Here is a 25,117-nt window from a genome sequence, read left to right as displayed (position 1 = left end):
ACACTACAAAACAGCTCCCATATACCCCATCAGGACTTCTATAAATACCTTCGTATTCGACATGCATTGAAAAATGGTCTATGGTCTTCTTCGCAACTTCCTCTTAAGATTGCCCAAAATTATTTGCGTCCGTCTAAATCATACAAAGGGATCTTCTTTTTCTACAAACTGTTGGCAACTACACTGGAGCAGCAAAAGCTTCCTTCCATGGAACAATGGGAACGTCTTCTTCGATTTACGGAAACACCCAACGGGTGGAACCAAGCTTTGAGATACCCTCTAAAATTTTCCAAATGTTTGACCCATTGGGAATCAGTCCTAAAGGTTCTTCACTTCTGGTACTACACTCCGGATAAACTATCGCGCATCTTCCCAACACAATCGAATAATTGCTGGAGAGAATGTGGACAAATTGGCTCAGCACCACACGTCTGGTGGCAATGTCCCGAGCTTACCTTATTCTGGAAGGAAATCGATTCGCTCATCATTCAACTCACAGGGCGACAGATCTCTCTAGAGCCACAAACTGCCCTGCTGGGGGTGGGGCTCTCTACTTGGCACAATGAATTCCATGCTGTCATCACTCACATCTTGATAGCGGCACGCTTAACCATAGCCAGGAATTGGAAAAAGGGCTGTGCACCTACCTTCCGGCAGTGCATAACCATTCTAAACCACAATATGCACATGGAATACATGTTTGCCAAAGCCCATTACGGCCTGACAAAATTCTTTTCACTGTGGGAACCCTGGCTTAGAAATCCTAATAGTAACTTGGACGCTACCTGACTCTTTATCTCCTTCCCTCTCTCTACCCTTATAAGGGATTCATCTAAAAACCTCACTGATCAATTCCGATTACCTGCTTCTTACACACAACGCCTTCTGTTCTCAGCCTATCTCTACCTACATGAAGCAGCTTCTCCCTAACCCTGGAACATAGCACACACTGGATAACTACATCTGGAACTTTACTACGTATATGATCACAGTCTATCCATGATTCCTTGCTTATGTCCCCCACTGAGAGCATCTATGTTTGTCTCGTTGTTTTTGTTTTGTTCTTGTTCTTTCTGTTTTATGCTCTCTAGTTCAGAGTAACACAATTGCCATTATATGTAGCTGCCTGACTGTTGTGATTCATACTCTTAATTGTTTGTACTATATGAAGGTGGTATGTAGTCTTGCAGACTGTGTATTATGCTTATTTGTACTCTATGAATTTAACGTTGAACAAAAATAAAAAGTTTCAAGTTTAAAAAAAAAAAAAATTATCTGTATACTGTATTTAGTGTACACTGTGATAGGGAGTGAAAGGGTTAACTGGGGGTGATCAGGGGGTTAAATCTTTACTAGGGGATGTATGGCAAGTACCCTAAACCTATCTGGGACTACCTCTAACTGCCTCTCACACTAACTGAAGTCCCAAGTGATACTAATACTTTGATCCGTAAATTATCTGTATACTGTATATAGTGTACACAGTGACAGAGAGTAAAAGGGTTAACTGGGGGTGTTTAGTGGCTTAAATCTTTATTAGGGGATGTATGGTAGGTACCCTAAAGCTATCTGGGACTACCTCTAACTGCCTCTCACACTAACTGAATTCACAAGTGACAATAACAAGTGATCAGTAAACTTTCTGTATACTGTATATAGTGTACACTGTGACAGCGAGTGAAAGGGTTAACTGGGGGTGATCAGGGGATTACATGTGTGCCTATGTGTGCTGGTGTCAGTGTAGTGCTTGTGTACTCACAGTTGATGCTCTCTTCTCTCACGCTGGAACCGAAAAGGGCTCCAGGAGAGAAGATTTCATAATCTAATGTGCCTGTGTTTACATTACACAGTTATAGGACATTCTGAAAATGGTGAGAACCGATTACCAGGTCCAGGCCAAAAATCAATGGCCTGGACCTGATGACTGATCGGTTCTGAACCAAATCAGAACATTGCGGGGACGACGGCTGTGCGCACGTGCCCCCCTAGCTCCACAAGAGACCGACGTAAGTTATGTCTGTTCGTGCAGCTGAGCCACCTTGCTGCAGTAAATCTGCGGCGGGAGTTTGGCAACTGGTTAAACAAATCTCTATTAGACTTCTGGCTTATTACACCCCATTAAAATTGTTCAAAATAGGCATGTTGGATGACTCATGTGCAGCAGATGTCGTGGAGATTGTGGATATTTGATACACTTATTTTGGAGATGTCCCAATCTGCACGTTTACTGGATGGGGGTTTAAATACACTTAATAAGGTGCTTCATGTCAATATTTGAAATAACCCTAAACAATGTCTGATGGATATTCTAAATGATTTATAGGTTCAAGCATTTACTAATTAAGTTATTGTCAGGACTTTATTTCAAACATACAAACTTATTTTATCACATTGGAAATCAGCAAACCTTCCCACGCTTACAGAATGGATAAGGCACATGGGTGAGACACTTATATTTGAGTGTTCTATTTAAAATTATCAACATAGAGGCTGTCCAGATTAATTTGAAAAAATGTGGGCTCAATGCTTGGATGCTCCTGGGTTAAATCCTATTGATACGGTTCTAGGCAGACTCCGTCCAACCATTTGGGCAGTTTTGGAATATATACTGTAAGTGTAAGAGGCATACCCCAGCTCAGCTGCTTCATTCAAACTTTAATGGCTAAAACCTGGTGCTCTGTCTGGGAAGTTCCGTTACATGAGTAGCTCAATCACAATTAGAAAGTTGGGTATTAACACCCTGTATGCCAACTAACCCTTTTACAGCCACTCAGCCAGGGCCCTTTTTCTCTTTGTTTGACACATGTTTAAATGCACATTTGAGGCCTGAAGATTTGTTTAAACTCTCAAGCATCAATCAATGATTCAATTGTTGCCAGTCATGGATTGATGCCACTAAACTGCCCATATAAGTGTCTCATAACTCCTTTGAGGTCAGATCTCACAACTGACCCGCTACAATAGAATGTTAACAAAAAACCCAGCATGAGATGTGATCTGATAGATATACCTTTTGACCTCCTGTAAGTAATATTTGGCGTTCTCATTTCTTTTTTTTTCCTTATATTTTGTACTGATGATTTTTAGAAGTATGTTTTGGGTGATTAAGGGTAGTCCCTGACATAACTTGCAAAACAAATTCCCAGCTCAACTTACTGACCAGCTTTCAACCAACTGAATTATCCTGTCTAACAGTATGCGTTAAAAACAGGGGTTTGGTCTGCATACATTTGCAAATACATGTGTAAACTACAGAGCCCTGTCAAGGCACCCCAATATTTTCTGTAGTCCTAACTCTAAATTTTGAGAGCCTCCACAGTGGAAGCACATGCAATATAATGGACAGGCAGAGGGCAGTTAAGCCTGGAGTGAGCCACCCCTGCTTAAAGGCACAGGGGCGTACTGGACAGCCAGCACATAGCACTATGGCAGCAAAGGTGTCCAGTGCGTCCCCTCACCAACATTTCAACAGTACAAACAAATAGCCACTGTCCTCACCTGTAACTAGCGTATGCAGCAAGGAGCACCACAGAAAATACTGGGGTGCCTTGATGGGACTCTGTTGCTTACGCGTGTATTTGCAATTGTGTGCAGACTAAACCCCTGTTTTTAATGCAAACATTTAGACAGGATAATTTGGCTGGTTGCAGGCTGGTTAGTAAGTTGAGCAGGGAATTTCTCTGGTTTTGTTTTGCATGCGTTGCCCTTCCAATTGCCTTTACTGCAAAGGCCAGTTATAGGTGAGGGCAGTGGCCATTTGCTCCTGACATAACTAGATGCAATTTAAATATTTTTTTATTTTTTCTCCAAAGTGGTTGAAATTTTATATATACTGTATATATATATATATATATATATACATATACATGTATATGTATATGTGTATATATATATATATATATATATATATATATATATATATATATATATATATATATACATATACACATATACATATATATATATATATGGCTTGGTGATCTTTGCATTTCCGAATGGCGGTCTTGATTGAGATTATATGTGTCCTGTGTATGTTGGGACATTCCTTCTGTATGCAGAGTGATATAATGTGATCATGTAAGTGTTACAAGTACCTGATTGGCAGACCTTCATAAAAATATTTTCAATGAATTAGACTGTAAAATATTGTTTATTTTCCAAAATGGTATTCTATCCCTAAAGAAGATAATTTGTAAAAAAAAAAAAAAAAAAAATGTGTTTTTAACATGCTATGTAATATACTGCTCAAAAAAATTAAAGGAACGCTTTTTTTAATCATAGTATAGCATCAAGTCAATTAAACTCCTGGGATATTGATCTGGTCAGTTAGGTAGCAGAGGGGGTTGTTAATCAGTTTCAGCTGCTTTGGTGGTAATGAAATTAACAACAGGTGCACTAGATGGGCAACAATGAGACAACTTCCACAACAGGAATGGATTTACAGGTGGACATATTTTTTCCCCTTCTTATCTTTTTTTACTGTTTTTTTTTTTTTACCAGTTTTGCATCTGGCTAGGGTCAGTGTCACTACTGGTAGCATGAGGCAATACCTGGACCCTATAGAGGTTGCACAGGCAGTCTAACTCTCCCAGGGTGGCACATCAATATGTGCAATCTCAAGAGCATGGAGGAGATTCCAGGAGACAGCCAGTTACTCTAGGAGAACTGGGCAGGGCTGTAGAAGGTCCTTAACCCATCACCAGGACCTGTATCTGCTCCTTTGTGCAAGGAGGAACAGGATGAGCACTGCCAGAGCTCTACAAAATGACCTCCAGCAGGCCACTGGTGTAAATGTCTCTGACCAAGCCATCAGAAACAGACTCCATGAGGGTGGCCTAAGGGCCTGACATTCTCTAGCAGGCCCTGTGCTCACTGACAGGCACCGTGGAGCTTGACTGGCATTTGCCATTGAACACCAGAATTGGCAGGTCCACCACTGGCGCCCTGTGCTTTTCACAGATGAGAGCAGGTTTACCCTGAGCACACGTGACAGATGTGAAAGGGTCTAGAAAAGTCATGAAGAATGTTATGGTGCCTATAACATCATTCAGCATGACCAGATTGGTGGTGAGTGTGTGATGGTCTGGGGAGGCATATCCATGGAAGGACGCACAGACCTGTAAAGGCTAGACAATGGCACTCTGACTGCCATAAGTATCCAGATGAAATCCTTGGACCCATTGTCAGACCCTACACAGGTGCTGTGGTCCTGGGCTCCTCCTAGTGCACCACAATGCACATGGGGGCCATACAAACTACTAAATACTATTTTGAGTTGCTGCAACGAAATTTCAGCAAAGTGGAGTAGCCTGCTACATCATTTTTTTTAATTTTGATTTTCAGGGGGTGTCTTTGAATTCAGCCCTCTGAAAAATGATCATTTTCATTTTTATCAAACAATGTGGCATGCTTTCCTTCCTAACACATTACCCAATCCATACCAGTACAGATTTCCAGCATGAAATTTTTCCCCTTTGAGATGGGATGTGTTTTCAAAGTGTTCCTTTCATTTTTTTGAGCAGTGTATATGTGAAAAATCTATCTAATAAGTAGGGACTGGGCTGAATGACCCCCTGTTCGGTTCGCACCAGAAATTTCAAACATCGCGAAAATTCAGAACTGAATAACGAACCTCATTAAAGTTTAAGGGACCCGAACTGGAAAAATTAAAAGTGCCCATTTTGAAGGCTTATATGCAAGTAAATGGGCATATAAGGGTTATGGGGTTCCGGGTACTGCCCTGGGAGACATGTATCAATGAAAAAAAAAGTTTGTAATAAACTTTATTTTTAAAAGAGCAGTGATTTACTAACGCCTAAAGTGAAAGCATCAAAATGAGAAATAACAATAAAAATAAAAAATACCTTTTACTATAATACCTGGGGGGTCCCTTTAGTCTACATGTTAAGTAGCACATCTGTACGGTGTAGAGATGCTGCTGAAGAAATAATTGCATTTATAAAGCCATCCAATAGGAACATGACTGTCAACTTATGGATCAGTGTTCTCCCCTCTCTGTAGGCACATGTTCCTACCTTCCTCAACCTCAGAACCAACATCTGAAACAAGTAATGGCTGTGCATCATCAAGGAGCAAGTAGCTGACACTCTGTTCAAATAACTCAGCTGATACCTCCATGCCTAATGCTGGGGCTATGGCAGAAATAGCTGTGGACAAGGAGGCAGATTTAGTCACTCTGGCAGCTGCAGTGGTTTGTGCACTAGTCTCTGCTTTGATGACGGAGGATGAGGATGGTTTAGTAAGCCAGTCCACCACCTCCTCTGCATGCTGAGGCTGGATAGCATGGGCAACATCACTAAACAGAGAAAATTATGCCCTGCTTAAAGGGCTTACCATGTCCACCTTTACCTGTGGACACATACACTGCTGGCCCCCTCAGAGTGCCATGGGAACGTCTGCCTCTCCTTATTAACAAAACGTAATAAAGATGTGGAAAAATGTATGTGGATGCACTATAATAATTGAAAAGTGGTGTTTGGTGCACTTTAACCTGAAATATACAGTGTTAAACGTGCACTAATGCACAGAAATATACTGCGTTAAATGTGCACTAATGCACAGAAATATACTGCATTAAACATGCAGTAATGCACAGAAATATACTGCTTTAAACGGCACGTAACGCACTAAAATAAACTGTGTTAAACGTGCACTAACGCACTGAAATATACTGCGTTATAGTGCACTAACCTACTAAAACATACTGCGCTTAACGGCACATAACGCATTGAAATATACTGCGTTAAATGCGCAAGAATGCACCAAAATATACTGCGTTAAATGTGCAATAATGCACCGGAATATACAGCGCTAAATGGCACATATACTGTGTTAAATGTGCACTATTGCACAGAAATATACTGCATTAAATGTGCACTAATGCACTAAAATATACTGCACTAAATGGCACGTAGCGCATTGAAATATGCTGCGTTAAACATGCATGAATGCACCGAAATATACTGTGTTAAACCTGCAATTAAACACCAAAATATACTGTGCTAAATAGCATGTAACGCACTGAAATATATTGCTTTAAACGTGCACTAATGCACTAAGATATACTGCGCTAAATGGCACATAAGGCATTGAAATATACTGCATTAAACGTGCATGGATGCACCGAAATATGCTGCGTTAAACGTGCAATAACGCACCAAAATATACTGTGCTAAATGGCACGTATTGCATTGAAATATACTGTGTTAAATGTGCACTAATGCACAGAAATGTACTACGTTAAACGTGCACTAACGCACTGAAATATACTGCGTTAAATGTGCACTAATGCAGAGAAATATGCTGCTTTAAATGTCATGTAATGCACTAAAATACACTGCATTAAACATGCACTAATGCACTGAAATATACTGTGTTAAACATGCATTAACACACTGAAATATACTGTGCTAAATGGTACAAAACACATTGAAATATACTGTCTTAAGCAGTACCTAATACATTGAAATATACTGCGTTAAACGTGCACCAATGCACAGAAATATACTGCTTTAAATGGCATGTAATGCACTAAAAAATACACTGTGTTAAACATGCACTGACGCACTAAAATATACTGCGTTAAACGTGCATTAACACACTGAAATGTACTGCGCTAAATGGTACATAACACATTGAAATATACTACATTAGAAAGCGCGTAACGCATTGAAATGTACTGCGTTAAATGTACACCAATGCACATCATATACATAAAGTGTAACACAACATTAGGTGTAACATATGCATAACTGAAGAGGACATCAAGGGGGGGGGGGGGGTGCTGTAGTTTAACCACTTCTGGACAAGAACATTTTCCCCCTTGGTGACCAGGCCATATTTTGCGATTCGGCACTGCGTTACTTTAATGGACACCGTACCCAAATAAAATTGATGTCCTTTTTTTCCCACAAATAGAGCTTTCTTTTGGTGGTATTTGATCAATTCTGCAATTTTTATTTTTTGCGCTATAAACAAAAAAAAGCAACAATTTGGAAAAAATATATATATTTTTTTACTTTCTGCTATATAACATTCCCAAAAAAATTTTAAAATCTAAATTTTTTAATATTTTAGGGCCAATTTGTTTTCTGCTATATATTTTTGGTAAAAAAAAATCACAATGAGCGTATTTTGATTGGTTTGCACAAAAGTTATCGCGTTTACTAACTACGGGAAAGATTTATGTCATTTTTATTGTTTTTTTTTTACTAGTAATGGCGGCGATCTGCAATTTTTAGCAGGACTGCGACATTGCGGTGGACAGATCAAACCCCTAACTGACATTTTTGACACTTTTGCGGGGATCAGTGACATTACTACTGTAATCAGTGCTAAAAATATGCACTGTTACTGTAATAATGACACTGACAGGGAAGGGGTTAACACTGTGGGTGATCAAAGGGTTAAATGTGTACCTAAGGGCATGTTTCTAACTGTATGGGGGCATGGCTTGTGAAATGATCACAGAGACCTGTGTTCCTATATAGAAGTATCACAGGAGCTCTGTGATCATTCCAGAGAGAAGAACGGTCAGCTGTGTTTACAACAGCTGCCCATCCTTCTCTCTCAGCGGGGAACAATTGTGGGTGTCAGGCGGCAATCAGAGCCGCCTGCCCCGTGCACTGGAGTCCCCGCTGCCGAGTGGGGGCGGGAGCGCGCTGCCGCCAGCCCACGCTTGCCCCCTAGCTGCAGGCGCGCGACCAATGTATACCTACATCGGTTTGCGCAGGAGGGCCACCCTGCCACAGTATAACTACGGCAGGCGGTCCTTAAGTGGTTAAACATTATCACTCGAGGTGTAGAGTGTATAAGATATTTGTGCATATATGGAAATTAAAGAGAGGAAGGAGAGAAAAGAAGGGAGAAAGAGGAAAGAGAGGGGGGAATGAAAAGGAAAGTCATAGAAATTAAGGAGGAAAACTTGAATTAATCTTTAAGCCTCGTTGGTAATGAGCTATGTTTATGTATTGGAATATTCTATCCTGAGGATAACATGGTCTTCAAAACATCAGAATTAGAAATGTCAAGCCAGATAAACCCCAAGAGTTTATTTCTTAAAGGTACCATTGTCTAATGCTAGCATTTCCACCATACGTATGATATAATTAACAGCAGAAACTCACAAGGATAAGGAAGGGGTGGCTTTGGTCTTCCAGAACATGGGGATCATCTGCCTTGATGCTGAAAGAAGGAACAATAGCAGGCTCTGCTTCTGAGAAGCCACTGAACCTGGGAGAATGTGTCAAAGTTTCATCATATAATTTATTATAAATGGAAAAGACTTGAGACCAAAAGGCTGTATTCCACTGCATTCCCACCAGATATGGATGTAGGTGCCCTCAGCAGTGTCACATCTCCAACAGATGGGTGGTAAACTGGGAATATATTATGTAGGGGGTCCCATCTGGAAATAAATTCGATTTTTTTTTCCTGTGCATAACAGGAAATAGTAAATTTGTGGGTAAAATGGAAAGACATCTGCCAGTCGGCAATTGTATGTTTTTTGCCCAGATCCGTGGACCACGGGCTGGTGTATGTGGGTAGCTAAGTGTGTAATAAAGCATGTAGTAATTTATAAATTGAGGAGAGTAAATTTCTGGGTGTGTCAGAGACAGAGCATAGCTGTTCATATTCATTTAAGGATCTGTGAATTTGAGAAGAGGTAAATAAGTTGGTACAAAAAGAAGACAGGTGAAGCGAAGTAAGCCAGTCACTCCCACCCACAGGGACAGCAGGCCACCCATCATGAGGATGTATAAAAGTGCATGCCACAGTCCAAGTATTACAAGAAAAAGGACCCACTGAGGGAGATTCCATACCCTGTGGGAAGAATGGGGTAGAGGGGAAACCGAGGTAAGTTTGTGGAAATCTCGTTTGTGACCCCACGGAAGGGCTCAGATATCTATAAAGGTCTATCTATAAAGGTCCTGTTCAGCCATAGAAGAGGCCTTTTGAAAGAGATGAGGGAACCATTCCAACATACATGCCAACACAGCTGCTTTGTGATACATTTCATAATCTGGTAACCCTGCACCCCCTTGAAGTTTAGGAAAAGTAAGTCGTTTAAATGTCAAGCGGGATAAACTCAGATTCCATACGAAGCCTATCGATAAGGAACGTAATGAGGAGTAACATTTTTTGGGGACAGCAATGGGAACCGTCTGGAATAGATAAAGTATTTAAGGGAGGGTGTCAATCTTTAAAGTATTTATGCGGCCTAACCATGGTATGTGGGGATGAATTCTAGGATTCAAAATCCTTTCGAATGTGGGTTAACATGAGCGTATAGTTTAAAGCACAGAGATCAGAAAGATTGGTAATACCAAGATAAGAAATGCATTTAGTGCTTCATGGGAAGGAAAAATTAGAGCATAAATGAGCAACATTGGACAGTGGTAGGGATATATTAAGGGCCTCAGTTTTTGAAATATTGAATTTAAAATTGCTGAATTCCCCAAACCTATGGAATTCATGTAAGGGTAGGGAGGTATGGGGCTGTTGTATATATACAAGCAGATCGTCTGCATATAGGAAAAGTTTGTATACCTACAATGGAGTAATTCTGTCTTCTAGCGCAAGCCAAATGTTCCTCAACCACAACGAAAAGTAAGGGAGACAGTGGGTAGCCCTGTCGCATCCCATTGGAAATGGAAAATGGTTCAGAAGATGACCAATACAGATGCTGAGGGCCGAGTATAGAGTGACATGACCTTGGTTATAAATGTCTGTCCAATGCCAAGATGTTCCAGGGATAGACGAAGGAACTGCCAGTTCACTCGGTCAAACACCTTTTCAGCATTAAATGAGAGAAGGCATGCTTTCAGTTTGTGTGTTTGAACCCCATCTGGTCTTTGTGTATAATTGTAGCTAGAAGAGGAGATAAGCGGTTGGCCAGGACTTAGGCAAGGAGTTTTATTCTAAATTGAGGAGGGAAAATGGGTGATAGCACTACTTTGGGAGGAATCTTTCCCTGGTTTTGGGATGATGGAGATATTTGTGGATAATTGGTCTGTGAAAGGGAAGCGGGAGTCGTCAACCACATTGAAAGTTGAAGTTAGTAAGGGGGCAAAAGTGGACCAAAGGTCTTAAAGAATCTAGTTGTGAAACCATCCGGGCAGGTGTATTTACCTAATTTCAAGTCTTTAATGGCACCCAGAAACTCCTGTTCAGAGAGGGGTTTATCTAGGTCTAAAGCATCTAATGTCTCCGAAATATAGGTCATCATGTCTGATAGCGGGGACCGAGTCTGCGGTGCTGTGGGGGGGTGAAGGTAGGTTATATAAGTGGGAATAGTACTTCCGGAAGGCTGCTGAGGGCCATGAATGAGTTGGATGGGGTGGCGGGGTCGGCGTGGGTGGAGGACCCTTGCTAGGTGTTGGCCACATTTATTGCCAAGAGAATAGTAGTGTTTGTCCCTAGCTATGAGGGAGCGTTAGTCAAGCAAATTAAGTAAGTCACATCTTGCCTTGGAGAGATCTACACAAGTAGAAGGGTTTAGACTTTGTTTGTGTGTGGTTTCAAGAGTGGCTATGGTAGAAAGTAGCTTATGAATTTCAAAGGTGCTTTCTTTATTATTATTCTGATATTTGTCTTGGTCTTCCAGATCTTGCTTTAACTTCCACTGTTCCTGATGACTGCCATTTCTTAATTACATTCCGAACAGAGGACATTGACATCTGAAAACGCTTTGCTATCTTCTTATAGCCTTCTCCAGCTTTGTGAGCGTCAACTATTTTCAGTTTCAGTTTTCTAGACAACTGCTTAGAAGATCCCATGGCGCTGATTGTTGGGGCAAGGTCAGATGAGTCTGGGCATTTAAAACCTTTGAGATTGACATCACCTGGTCTTCCCAGACGATGATTGAGAACAATCCATGACACTGGCAGGTCTCAGCCTTGCAAAGGGGGTAGTGCATGCTATAAATTCTGCAGGGTGCCCAAACTTTTGCAGATGCCATTTTTTGTTTTCTGTAATTTTGAAAGTGTCAATGATGGAAATAAAATCTAACTTTTGTTGACATATTATAAGAATGTCTAATCGGTAATTTGAAGCCTTTTGGAGATGTTTCCATCTTTCCTTGGCTTGGCTTCTTTATGCACATTAATACAAATTTTTACCAGAGGTGCCCAAACTTTCGATCACCACTGTATGTCTTTTCTGCACTTTTGACATAGTGTTCAAAATCATCTTGTAGGTAGAGACTTCATGTAGGCTTGGAGGGACCACATGAGTGATTCTATGTCCCATCCATCCCCGGAGCATAGTGAGGTCTGGGATAGGCTCTGGGATCTGCGAGCGAGCTGTGTTGTGCCCTCTGAAGATGGGAAAAGGCTTTGGGTGCTTACCTGTAGTGTGGCTGCTGGAGAGGAAGGCGCCGACACCATCTTGGATGTCAACTGCTATCTGCCTGAGACGGAGGATCGGATGGCCCCCTCCGGTCTTCTTTCGGTCTTTGGGTTGATTCCTGCCCATTTATGTGGTTCGGGGGTCCGGTGTGGAAGATGCTTGGACTGGGAGCTGTAGAGGAACACGACCTATAGCTCCATGCGCCAAGCCACGCCCCCCCAAAATATACTGCTTTAAACGGCACATAACGCACTAAACTATACTGCATTAAACAAGCATTAACGCACTGAAATATACTGCGTTAAACGTGCACTAATGCACTGAAATATACTGCGCTAAACAGCACATATTGCATTGAAATATACTGCGTTAAACGTGCACTAATGAACAGAATTATACTGTGTTAAACGTGCACTAATGCACAGATATATACTGCGTTTAATGTGTAATAACCCTCAGAAATATACTGCGTTAAACAGCACATAACACACTGAAATACACTGTGTTAAATGGCACGTAACGCACCGAAATGTATTGCGTTAAACGCGCAGTAACGCACAGAAATATACTTTATTAAACATGCACTGAACTATAATGCAGTAAACCTGCCCTGACAAAACAAACTGACACTAAAGTAAAAATGAATGGTCAGTTCACTACACTCACACTGACTGAACTATCACTAGGTTCCGACCAAAGTAAAAATGAACGTTTACTACACTCACACTGACTGAACTAGATTCATACTAAAGTGACACTAAAGTAAGAATGAACGGTCGCACTACACTCAAACCAACTGAACTATCAATAGATTTACAATAAACTGATATTTCACACTCACAATAGAATTAGAATAACACACTATAGCACTCTAACTCTCTAGTAGCACTGAACAGAGCCCTGTTCTATCTCTCTCCACTCCTATATCACACTGCAAATGGTCGCTATTAAAATACTTTTATAGTGAGGGGTGGGACTAAGAGCAATAAGCCGTGATTGGATAGAGTCATCAGTACTTTCTCCAATCATTGCTCTGACAGTGCTATGTGCCCTGATTGGCCAAAGCTTTCATTGCTTCAGCCAATCAGGGCTTTCAATGCACTGTGCAGCGGCGCAATACATTGTGATCATTTGGCGGGCCAAACAAACGATCGAACACCCCAATAATTTGGGTGTTCGACGAATGGGCGAACAACCAATGTTCGGCCCAAACTCATACTTGGGCCGAACCATTCGCCCACCCCTAATAATAGGTTCAATTTTAATTGTTTAAAATAAATGTTGACATTTTCATTTTAATTTGATAGTTGGTTGTCTTCAAACTCCCATTATGAGTATTTCCAATTTTTTGCTAAAAAAAGAAGGGATGGTGAAAACCTCACCCAGAGTCACACAAATCTATTTTGGGAATTTTCTCCATTTGTGTTTTCTGGCTCTCACCATGGTTCGCTGGAGTCCCAAAGCCTTAGAAATGGCTTTGTAAACCATTCCAGACCGATACATGTCAGTTACTTTGTTTCTCATTTATTTTTAAATGTATTTGGATCACAGCATGATGTGTTGCTTTTTGAGATCTTTTAGCGTGCTTCACTTTGTCAGACCGCTTCTATTTAAGTGATTTCTTGATTGCACAGGTCTGGCGGTAATCAGGCCTGGGTGTGGCAAGTAATATTTATAAGTGATATCTTTATTAGGGTTTTGACAAAACAACTGGTTCATAGAAAAATGGAGGATAACAGAGGAGAGGAGAAACATATGAATACCACATAATAAATCTGTGTAGTCACTCCAGATGGGAAGAGGGAAGAGAGGAGGGGGTGAAGGGAGGAGTGAGGGAGCGGAGGGAAGGGGAACGTAGAGGCAGTTATGGGAGAGGTGAGGAAGGGTAGGGGAATGAGGAAATAACAGATAAGGACACCAGCATAACATTGTTAACAGCAGGAAAGGGATAAGGTCACAAATGCACAGTACATTTTGGGTGCTTCAACCATTGTGACCACTGAACCACAATTTTTTCTAACTGCATAAGCTTCCTAGCAACCGTTTTCCATTTCTGATTGAGAATTTTGATCAGCGATAGTAACAGAAACAGAGGGTATTTCTGGGGTTTTCCACACGCTTATAATATTTAACTTGGCTGTGAAAAAGTGTACAATAGCATACCTTGAGTCAGAGGGGTATTGGGAGCAGATAGAACCCCAGAAATAGAGCAGATTTATACAAATAGTTGCTTCCAGAAATAGCTTAAGGACTTGCAGAACCATAGGATGTGTGCAATAGATCCTATGCTACAAAAACTTCTCCAGCAGCTTGGCAAGAAATCAGGATACATTTTTGATATGGAAGGGTTTTAAGTACCATCTACGAAGTGTTTTCTGATAGGATTCCCAATGGTTAGCGCAATGGGAATCCTTATATGTAATCCTAAATGCACGTTGCCACATAAGCATTTGCTTAATGTTGTGATTTAGGAGTAAGGGCAATTGTCACTGAGTAAAGAGTAGAGTAGGCATTGTCCTTTTTTTTGGGCATATTGGTCAGAAGTAAAACAGGTAAGTAGGTTCAGAGATACAGTATCTGCCTTAGGTGGTAACTTCAATAAAGTAAGTAGTCTGAATGTGTGAATATGCCTCTGGGTTGGGGAGGCTGTATTCACCTTTGAGGCTTTTAATTGATTTTAGGTAGTTATTGGCAGGGATGTCCCTAATGGTTGTGATACCAGCAAGGAGCCAACAGGATAAGTTTAGGTCGGGGAGACATGCGGATAATGGCCGTAGGGGAATTGGTATTGATTGGATTGGTGATCCAGGAGGGGAGGCGGACTGGAGTTTTTTTCTAGCTGGGAGGGATGCTGAGATTGAAGGGTGGGGGTCTTGCAGGGAAGGGAGTGGCCTGCTGCAGAAAGGAGGAGGAGATCTATTAAGTTATGGTGCTGGAGGGGCGAATTTTCCATGAGGGACCATATTTTTTCAGGAGTTGGGTGCCACCAGTAAAAAATTTGGTCCAAGATTGAGGCGTAATAATAATTACTAATCTGCGGTAGGCCAACTCCACCCCGATAATGGGGTCTAGTCAGGATGTAGTTAGGACATCTGGGTGGTCTGGACTCCCAAACAAATGTTGATAGTTGCCTCTGAATAGTGGTAAAGAAGACTTGGGGGATAGGGACAATCACTGTGCAGAATAGGTAGAGGAGCTTAGGGAGCACTATCATTTTAATAGCGGCTATTCTACCTAACTTGGAAAGTCCTCTAGTACGTAGTGAGTCTAAAAGTGGAGATAAGCTCTGTGCGAAGGCATAGTGGATCAGTTGACTGGAGCTTGGAGCTAGTTGGATCCCCAGGTGTTTTAAGGCACTGAGCTTATAATATGACATAATGGTAAATGATGAAGGTTTTTCTCAACTTCTTTCAGCGACTGCTGGGGGTTGGCAAAGATGATGACTTTGTGATTAACCCCAATATAAGAAATACCTGAGATACGAGGGTCAGATCTGATCTTGGCAGCCAGGGGCTCCATCAATAGGGTGAAGATGATCGGGGAAAGGGGGCATCCTTGCCGTGTACCATTGGAGATTTTGAATGGGGTAGATAAAGCACCTCCTGTGAAAACTCAAGCTGATGGGTTAGAGTATAGGGATAGAATCACAGCCTGCAACCATCCAGTAATTTTGGTAGGGAACATTTGTAGAAATCCCCAATGAACCCTATCAAATGCCTTCCCTGCATCCAGAGACAGCAGCATAGAAGGCGTTTGATTCTGAGTTGCATAGTGGATAAGGTTAAGGACCCATCTGGTAGCATCAGGGGCCTGCCTACCAGGGACAAACCCAACTTGGTCAGAATGTACCAAAGAGGGGATGGGTACTGTTAATCTGTTGGCAATCACTTTAGCAAGTAGTTTGATGTCTGTGTTCAGGAGTGAGATATGTTTGTAATTGGAAGTTAAGGTGAGGTCTTTCTCAGATTTGAGGATGGTAGTAATTAATGAGCCTAGCATATCAGTAGGAAGAGAGTCAGATGACCCAGCGGCATTGAAGAGGTCGGTCAGTTCCAGGGTTAAGATATCTGTGAATTGCTTCTAGAATGCATTGGAAAACCCATCTTCCCCAGGGGATTTTTGAAGGGGTAGGGCTTCAATCGCCCAAAGAATATCCTCCATGGTAAAGGGTTGGGATAGAGATTCTAGTTGTGTTGTTGTAATGGAAGATAATTCAATAGAGGCTAGGACATTTTGGATAGTGACATCAGTGGGTTGAGGGGTTAGGGGATTGTTTTTTAAACTATATAGAGATGCGTAGGAGTCACTAAAAGTGTTAGCTATGCCTTGTGGAATTTGTTTGGAAGAAGGATGATGGAGGGAGAGAATTTTGGTTGCCTTTTATTGTGGTTTAACCTGATGGGTTGGAAGGGCTCTTGCTCTATTGCCCATGGATGGCAAAAATTTTGCTTTAGAAAGTTTAAAGTTTTATTTGTATAGTAGTAGAGAGCAGAGTTGTTGCCGCAGCTTTATTGAGTCATTGGCCAACGAATGGTAGGGGGAAGCTTTGTTTTGTTTTTCAAGCTGGGCAATTTGATGAATGAGCCCATCAATTTGCCTGATCCTCTGGCGTTTAGCTCTTTTACCCAATTTAATGAAGATCCCATGAATGTAGGCTTTGTATGATGACCAAAGCGTAAACCTATCAATCCCCTGAAGATCGTTAAGTTCAAAAAAGGTTTGATGTTCTGAGGTATTCTCTTTTTGTACTGTAGCAGAAAGGTCTGAGAATAATGTCTATCTCAGGGAGATCAACATGTTCTTCATGGTTTGTTCTGATATAGACTGAGCAGGTACAGGGAAGGAGTCTATAGCTGACGGCTGCTGTGGATGAGGGAGGGGGAGTGTGAGAGCAGCAATGAGAGCCTGGGATGGATCTATACCAGTTGAAATTTAGCATGGATGTGATTAATCACCAGAGTCAGCTATAAAGAAGGGTAAGTTTGTCTGTAGTGTTCTCCTGTGACCGGCATGAGGAGGAAGATGCCAAGCAGATTGTCTGTGTAGGCTGCTAGTGCCATCTTGGCTGCTGCTAAATCTGGCCGGAGGGAAGAAGTCGGTGAGTTTCTGTGAAATTTTCAGGTTGTTCCTGCATTTTGACATGCTACCTGCAGGAAGCTGGATGTCTGCCAATACAGGGTGTGGGGATATCACTCTTTTCCAGTGGCTGGAAAGCCGCTATTTACCAGGATGAATGTAGAGCAGGGAATTCAAGCTACCATCCATGGTGCCGGCAAGATACAACCCCCGAGCAAATTATATTTAACTCAGCTTTCCAAAAAATGTGGTTAGTTTATTCATGACCTAGCAATGGGGGGGTTGGTACAATTACTTTTTCACATAGGGCCAGGCAAAATTTGGGCATCTTTTTTCCCTTGATAAATGAAATCATCATTTAAAAAATGCCTTTTGTGTTTACTTGGACTATCTTTGTGTAAGATAAACATTTGTTTGATGATCTGAATCATTTAAGTGTGAGGAATATGCAAAAAAAATCAGGAAGGGGCAAATACTTGTTCATGGGAATGTTCATTGTTGATGGTAGATCTGTAGGAAATTGTACAATTAGATTGTAATGTGTATGGTCCCCTTAAAGGGAGAATTAGGAAAGTGGTGGAAATAAAACAAGAAGTGGTATAGTAATGAGGGAGATATGTTCCAGTGTTGAAATACGTGCCTGTTTTGTGACGCACTAAGGCTTTGTATGATGGAAAATGATCTACAGGAAGTAATGGCTTGAGCAGAAAAGACAAAAGAGAAAGCTTCTATTCATTATAAAAAGTGAAATTCTGCCTGAAAGGTGAACTTAGCCTTTAAATATGTTACAACTACCCTGTGAAGGCGTTTGGGCTACTAATATTTTTTTTTACTATTATTATTATTATTATAATTATTATTTTTTACTTTTTTACATACTAATATCGTTGTCTATGAGACAAATGAACATGCAAAAAAAATACAACAGTCACTGAAATTCATAAAGAGTGTATAAAATAGTCTTTAGAATTCCAATGCTCCTCCACACGACAATGTCTGTTATACACAGGTACATGAATATGGCACAGGCACCGAGTGAGGAGATGCACTGAGAGTGGAGTGCTTGTATGGGTTTCCAGCCACTGAACCAGACATACAGACAGAGCAGCAGCAAGGAGTTTTGTATGTGTGTGTGTGTGTGTGTGTGTGTGGGGGGGGGGCAAAGCCTGATTTAGCAGCAATGAGCATGCGCTCTACCTTTGTCTTTACTCCAATTAAGAGTGGGTTTTAATTATATCTAATTTCATCATTTATGAACTAAGGTAATTATTTCTAAACCCAAGACCATGCATTCACTATATCTGGTCTCCCACAGTATACAGAACATGGAAATGCAATTATTTTAGTAAATATTAACTGCCTAATACCTTTTCTCATCAGCAGTTAGAGAAGTCTTGTGACTTGTATTTATGTCTGGTTTAAGCTTGTAGGAGGAGTTTTCATTCTTCCCTGATTGTTCTATGAGGCTGCATGACTCCTGACTCTGTCTGGATAGTGCTGATTCTTGTTCTGAGCTGAACACATGCACTCTCCCAGGAAAAAAAAATATATGTCTAGCAATACACACTAAACTGAGCATGTGCAGAGTGGCCCTAAGGCTATGTTCTATTAGGAGATGGATTTGGGACAGTGGAAGAAGGGGAGGATCATAGAAGGCGGGATCAAACAGCCTTTTTACACAATGCGCAGGTTTAACCCCTTAGGTTCCACAGTGAGTATAACAAGCATGCTTTACTGCATATACTGACTGATTTTACTGTTGTAGGTTTAATAACACTTTTATAGCACCACTATGTAAAAGTGGCGCTATTAGGAACTACCTGAATCTGTCGCATATATCGGTAAAGTTACTGAAATGAGCGGTAAAGATTTTTGAATGGCCCTGGCTATTTTAAAGGACCATAGCACCAAAAAAAAAAAAAAAAACTGTTTCTTTATTGCATCCACCCAATATGTTTTGGCAACTGATTTGATTTTTTTAGGCATATTTTCATTGAAAGTTCTTTCAGACAAAAATGTGATTCCTGCAATTCAAAATAACTTCCCATTGCATACATAATGTACTTACCCCATTCTTTTCAAACACAATTGCTGTATATATGACACAAGCCACAGCCACAATGGCAAGTACTGATAGAAACCTAAGGGCTTCCCTGTGCAGCTTCACATTAATGGGCTTGTTGTAAAGAATAAATCTTACAAGATCTCCCTTTGCTGTATTAAATCCTAAAAAAAAAAAAAAAATAATAATAATATTCCATTAGTACTTAGGGTATCAGACCAGACTTATGCTGTGTTTGTTGTTTTGACCCTTGGAGTGCTCACAACAATCATTCTGCATGCTATTCTGGCACTGTATATTTCTCATGTTTAATACTAATATTTTCCCCACCTGATGCCTGCAAAGCTGTGGGCCTAACCCTTCCCCACTCTATAAAAAAAAAACAAAAGAAAGTTTTACTTGAAACTCCCGCACACCCCTCGCCAGGCAATGGCTATGCACGCGCATTAGACCTCCCCATGGGAAAGGATTATCCAGTCCTTTCCTATGAAGATTCAGCCCTGAGCCCTCACAAACAACATAAGCGCTCAGGCGGCACAGACACAGCATGAGGAGCGCTGCCCACACCCGCCGATCCATACTGATTCCGAGTGCAGCAGGCAGGATGCTGGCACCCCCTGATGAGTTGCACCCTAGGCGGCTGCCTGGGTCGCCTGACAGGTAGAGCCTTACTGGTGGGAGGGTAAGAAGCGAACAGAGAATGCTCTGTACTTCCTAGGCTTTAGTGGAGGGCAGGGTAGACATCATGGGTGTCCAAGAACCCTGATGTGTTAGTAAAGAGAACCTGTAACAGTAAAATTATCAGCCCCCTATGTGGTAGCAATAAAGTTACGTGGAAAAAAAATGTTAAATTTATTAAACACTTCAAAAAATGTAAAGCCTCTGCACTGTTTTAAATATAAATGTTAGTTTTAGGGCCGCCTACATATGAAAATATCAACTGCACTACACGTGATTCATATTACTGTACATGCCATAATATGAGCAATTATTCTTGGGTCATTACTTGTTAATTCTAAACGGATGAGGGGGTTACCTAAGGAAATGTTTGTGTAGTGAAGCTTGTCACTGTTTCATAGGCTCACACAAATTTATGGCTTGACAATGTTTGTAGCTTATCTTTTATATTTCACAAAAAATGGGTGATATTTAGCATTTTTTTTTTTTTGGCACTAAAATTATTTTATTGTATTATTTATACAAGGTATGTTAACCTGCTGATGTATCACGTTGAGCCAATGTTTCCATTTGTTTGTGAATTTGACAGGAAGTGAAGGGAAATCTCTCTAATGATACACAGATAGCAAAAAGTAAACTGGCAGGGGTTTTAACCAACACTGAAAACTTCTTTCCTTACATTTGTGTATAACTCTGTTTTTTTAATTTTTTCCTATCTGTACACCTGTTCACATTGCAATGCTTTATTCTCCATAGCGTCTTACCTAAAATGATGGTCTGTTCTTATCTGCACAAAGCTGCCCTCTTGTAAGTCTGTTTCTGAAGTGAAAATTTGGTTCTTCAAGCCACCCTTTATTAACTCCTGATTAGTTAATTAGAAAGCAACTACTCCCATCCCTAACAGAATAAAACTCAGCACCTTTATGGGAAGGCACATTTGCAGCTGGGGTTCTTTCTAGAAATGAGGGTATTTCTATAAGCGGGAGCACCTCTGACTCTGCATTTCAGCGAATGCACAAAGCGAAAGTATACAGAAAAATACTTTGAAAAACACCACACAGACCCCAGGTGACCTTGTTTACCCCTTCAACTCTCTATCCACTCTGTAACTTGCACTCTCTACCACTCCTTCTGACAGCTGTGTCCTCTCTCCTTAAACTCTTTTTCCTTCACCCCTCTTCTCCAACCCACAGCGTATATATAACACCCTCCCTTCTGTGCTCTCCTTAATACTGCACTCACCAACTCCACACTAATAAAATCTCCAGGACACTGGAGCATGTCCTTTCACATAAATCACACTCTCACATTACCTCCCTCAGCCTTCTGCTTCTCCTAACCTCTGGAGATATAGCCCCAAAACCTGGGCCTCTATGATTTAACTGTACCCAATGCGCTCAACACCCGATCCCTCTTTGGCAGCAGGCACAATCCACACAATTTAGTTCCTATTCTTCTTCTTCCCAAGTCCCCTTCTCTTGCACCCTTTGGAATACCCGTCTGTAACAAACTCACCTCTCTCCACAACCTCTTTATCGCTAACTCATTTAATCTACTCACCATTACTGAAACCTGGCTTCATGAATCTGACACTGTGCCTTCTGCTGCCCTCTCTAATGGTGGTCTTCTGTGGACTCACTCACCCAGACCTAGTGGTTGCAGGGAAAGGTGAATGGGAATCCTTCTAGCCCTACATAGCACCTTTCAGGTAATTCACCCACCTCCCTCTCTGTCACTCTCCTCATTTGAGGCACACTACACTCATCTTTTCTCTTCAGTTTCTCTAAGAATAGGTCTACAAGCCACATGGACTTATATGAAACTTTCTTGATGACTTCTCTGCTTGCTTCTGTGCTTTCTCTCTTCTGAAATCCCCACAATCATTCTCAGTGATGTCAACATCCCTGTTAAAACTAACACTTCTGATACTTCCAAACTTCTCAGTCTAACCTCCTCCTTTGACCTGAAGCAATGGATACAGACTTCTACTCACTATGAAGGCAAAACCCTTGGCCTTGTTTTCTCTCACCTATGCACTAAAACCTTTCCAACTATCCTTTTCCTCTCTCTGATCACTACCTTGTTAGTTTCACTCTCTCCCTCTCCTCCACCTTCTTTCCCTCCAACCACCTAACAGTTAACCATATAAACCTTTTCCCATCTCAATCCTTCTCTTCTCTACTGTGCTACTGAACACTTCTATGACAAAATCTTACCCCTGTCCTGCAACCTAGCCGCTTCTGTCTACAACACTTCATTGTCGTGCACCATGGACACACTGCCCCCCCTTTACTACACATAGAATCAGGCCCTGACCCCTACAACCTTGGCAAACAGATGAAACCAGAAGTCTGAAAAAACATAGCCACAGTCTTGATTGCCTATGGGTTAAGACTAAGTCTCAGAAAGATTTCAAGCAATATGAATCTGCTCTCCAAAAATGCAACGCATGCCTCCTCGTTGTCATGCAGGCCTATTTTATCACTCTTATTAACTCTTATTGTCAACTCTTCTCTACCTTCAACTCTCTACTTCATCCTCCACTGCCTCCACCCACTAACCCACTCACTACCCAGGAGATCACCAATCACTTCAGACATACCTTTGCTGTAAAGATACCTTCTTCACTTAACAATCCATGTCCACAGGTACAACCATCACTTTCCTCATCTAACCCCATCACTCTAGACAAAGTTGCTAAACTTCTTGCTAACATCCAGTAATCACTTGCTCTCTGGATCCTGTTCCCTTGCAAATGCTATGTTCAACCTTTGGCTTTATTCTACACTCTAGAACTCATATCTTCAATCTCTCCCTTTCTTCTGCCATCTTCCCCAACTCTCTAAAACATGCACTAGTCACCCCCATACTAAAAAGCCCTCACTGGACCCCACTATTCTTAACAAAATATGCCCCATCAACTTGTTCCTCTTTTTATCCAAACTCCTTGACCGTGAGCGACCACCTCACCCAGAATAACCTTACTGATCCCTTTCCTTCTGGAATTCACCCGCAAGACTCCACAGAAACTGCCCTCCTAAAACGAATGATCTACTAACGGGCAAAACCATTGGACACTATTCTGTACTCCTTCTCCTGGACCTTTCTGCGGCCTTTGATACGGTTGACCACCCCCTCCTTCTCAAAAAACTCATCACCTTTGGTCTCCCTGACTGTACTCTTTGCTGGTTCTCTTTCTACTTATCCAACTACACCTTTAGCATTCCTTACAACTCTACTTCCTCCTCTCCTCTTTCTTTCTCTGTTGGGGTCTCCCAAGGCTCTGTTCTTGGACCTCTCCTATTCTTGATCTACACCTCCTCCCTGGGTCAGATGATAGCCTCCCATGGCTTTCAATACCATCTCTATGCCGACGACACCCACATCTACCCCCCAGCTCACTTCTTCAGTCTCCTCGCATATCACTTATTTACTAATACACATATCAGTCTGGATATCACACTACTTCCTCAAACTCAATCTATAAAAAAAAGCAAGCTCATAATTTTTCCTCCCCTACGTGCCCCTTCCCTTTTTATTTCTTTCAAGATTAATGGCACAACTATCAGCTCATCCCCGCATGCCAAGGTTCTAGGTGTAATTCTTGACTCTGATCTATCTTTTAGACCCCACACTCATTCACTGTCCAAATCTTGCCACCTCAACCTTCGCAACATCTTCAAAATACGCCTCTTTCTAACCAATGACACCACAAAGCTCCTAGCTCACTCGCTGGTCATCTCTTACCTCGACTACTGCAAATCCCTTAGTTTATCTTTACATAGGCTACCCTCCCTTCAGTCCATCATGAATGCTGCTGCCAGGCTCATCCACCTTACCAACCGCTCCGTGTCTGCTACTCCTCTCTATCAATCCCTCCATTGGCTTCTTCTCTTCTTGGCCTCTCAAGACCTCCTGCTCTTTAGTTCCTTTGTCACCTCCGCCCATACTCGCCTCCAGGACTTTCCAGAGCCTCTCCCATACAATGGAAATCCCTACCCCAATCTGTCCAATTATATCCTACTCTGTTTACTTTTAGACGATCCCTGAAAACTCTCCTCTTCAGAGAAGCCTATCCTGCCCACACCTAACAAGTGAACTTTTTTTTCTCCATCAGCTCATCCTCCACAGTTATTACTTTTTGTATCACTTGACCCTCCCTCCTAGATCATAAGTTCTAATGAGCAGGGCCCTCTGAATCCTCCTGTGTTGAATTGTATTGTAGCTTTACGGTCTGACCTGTTGTAAAGCTTTTCGAAAACTGTTGGCGCTATATAAATTCTGTATATAGTTAATGAGAATAATAATAATAAAAATACAAGTCACAACAATTAGGAGATCCCCAAAAATCCACCCCAATGTCTTTATAAAGAAAAAAAATATATATATATATACCGAGATTTTCAGTACAAAAAAATAACTCATATATAGCACACCAGTTTGTAGGACAACAGCTTTTACAAGATCCTGCCCATTTCCCTTTGTCTGGATCACTTCGGTTCCACAAAACAGCACATGTCTCTTATAATCATCACCGCTGTGTGCCATCCATGGAACGGAGTTGTCAATATTTGGAAGAGGTGTTTTTGTCACTAGAATACTTTCTCCTAAAAGAGGAAACATGTTAAAAGTCAATAAGATGACTTTACATTACACTTTCAACCTATGTATTGTGAAAATACAATGAATTTTATTAAAAAATATGGGCAAAGGGCAGCAGGATAATAATTCTGACCCAGGAACATATACTTTTGACCTAGCATACAATACATTTCTTCTCCTTTTTCACATGGGTGTACAGGCATATGCAGACACTGTGAGTTAGGGATCATGCACTCACACAGATGTCTATTTAGAAGCAGCAGCAGATTTGTCCATGCAGCCATGCATCCCAATAGACATATTTGAGACTGCCTGGATGTGGATGCATGG

General features: G+C 41.4%; 1 protein-coding gene across 1 annotated transcript in view; it reads right to left on the bottom strand.

Annotated features, from left to right (window-relative positions):
• Positions 1 to 25,117, bottom strand: part of LOC309551110 (putative cation-transporting ATPase 13A4) — a 203,764-nt gene that overhangs the window by 136,598 nt on the left and 42,049 nt on the right. The window contains exons 8-9 of the mRNA XM_082251556.1: positions 24,622 to 24,792; positions 19,514 to 19,671 (exon numbers count right to left, since the gene is read on the bottom strand). Coding sequence (XP_082107682.1) covers positions 19,514 to 19,671; positions 24,622 to 24,792 — 329 coding nt within the window. The remainder of the gene's footprint in view (positions 1 to 19,513; positions 19,672 to 24,621; positions 24,793 to 25,117) is intronic.

Source organism: Pelophylax lessonae (genome assembly GCF_965119305.1).
Source record: "Pelophylax lessonae genome assembly, chromosome: 3".
Taxonomy (NCBI): Eukaryota; Metazoa; Chordata; class Amphibia; order Anura; family Ranidae; genus Pelophylax; species Pelophylax lessonae.
Note: the sequence above shows the minus strand (reverse complement) of the source record. Positions and strands in the feature narration are given on the sequence as shown.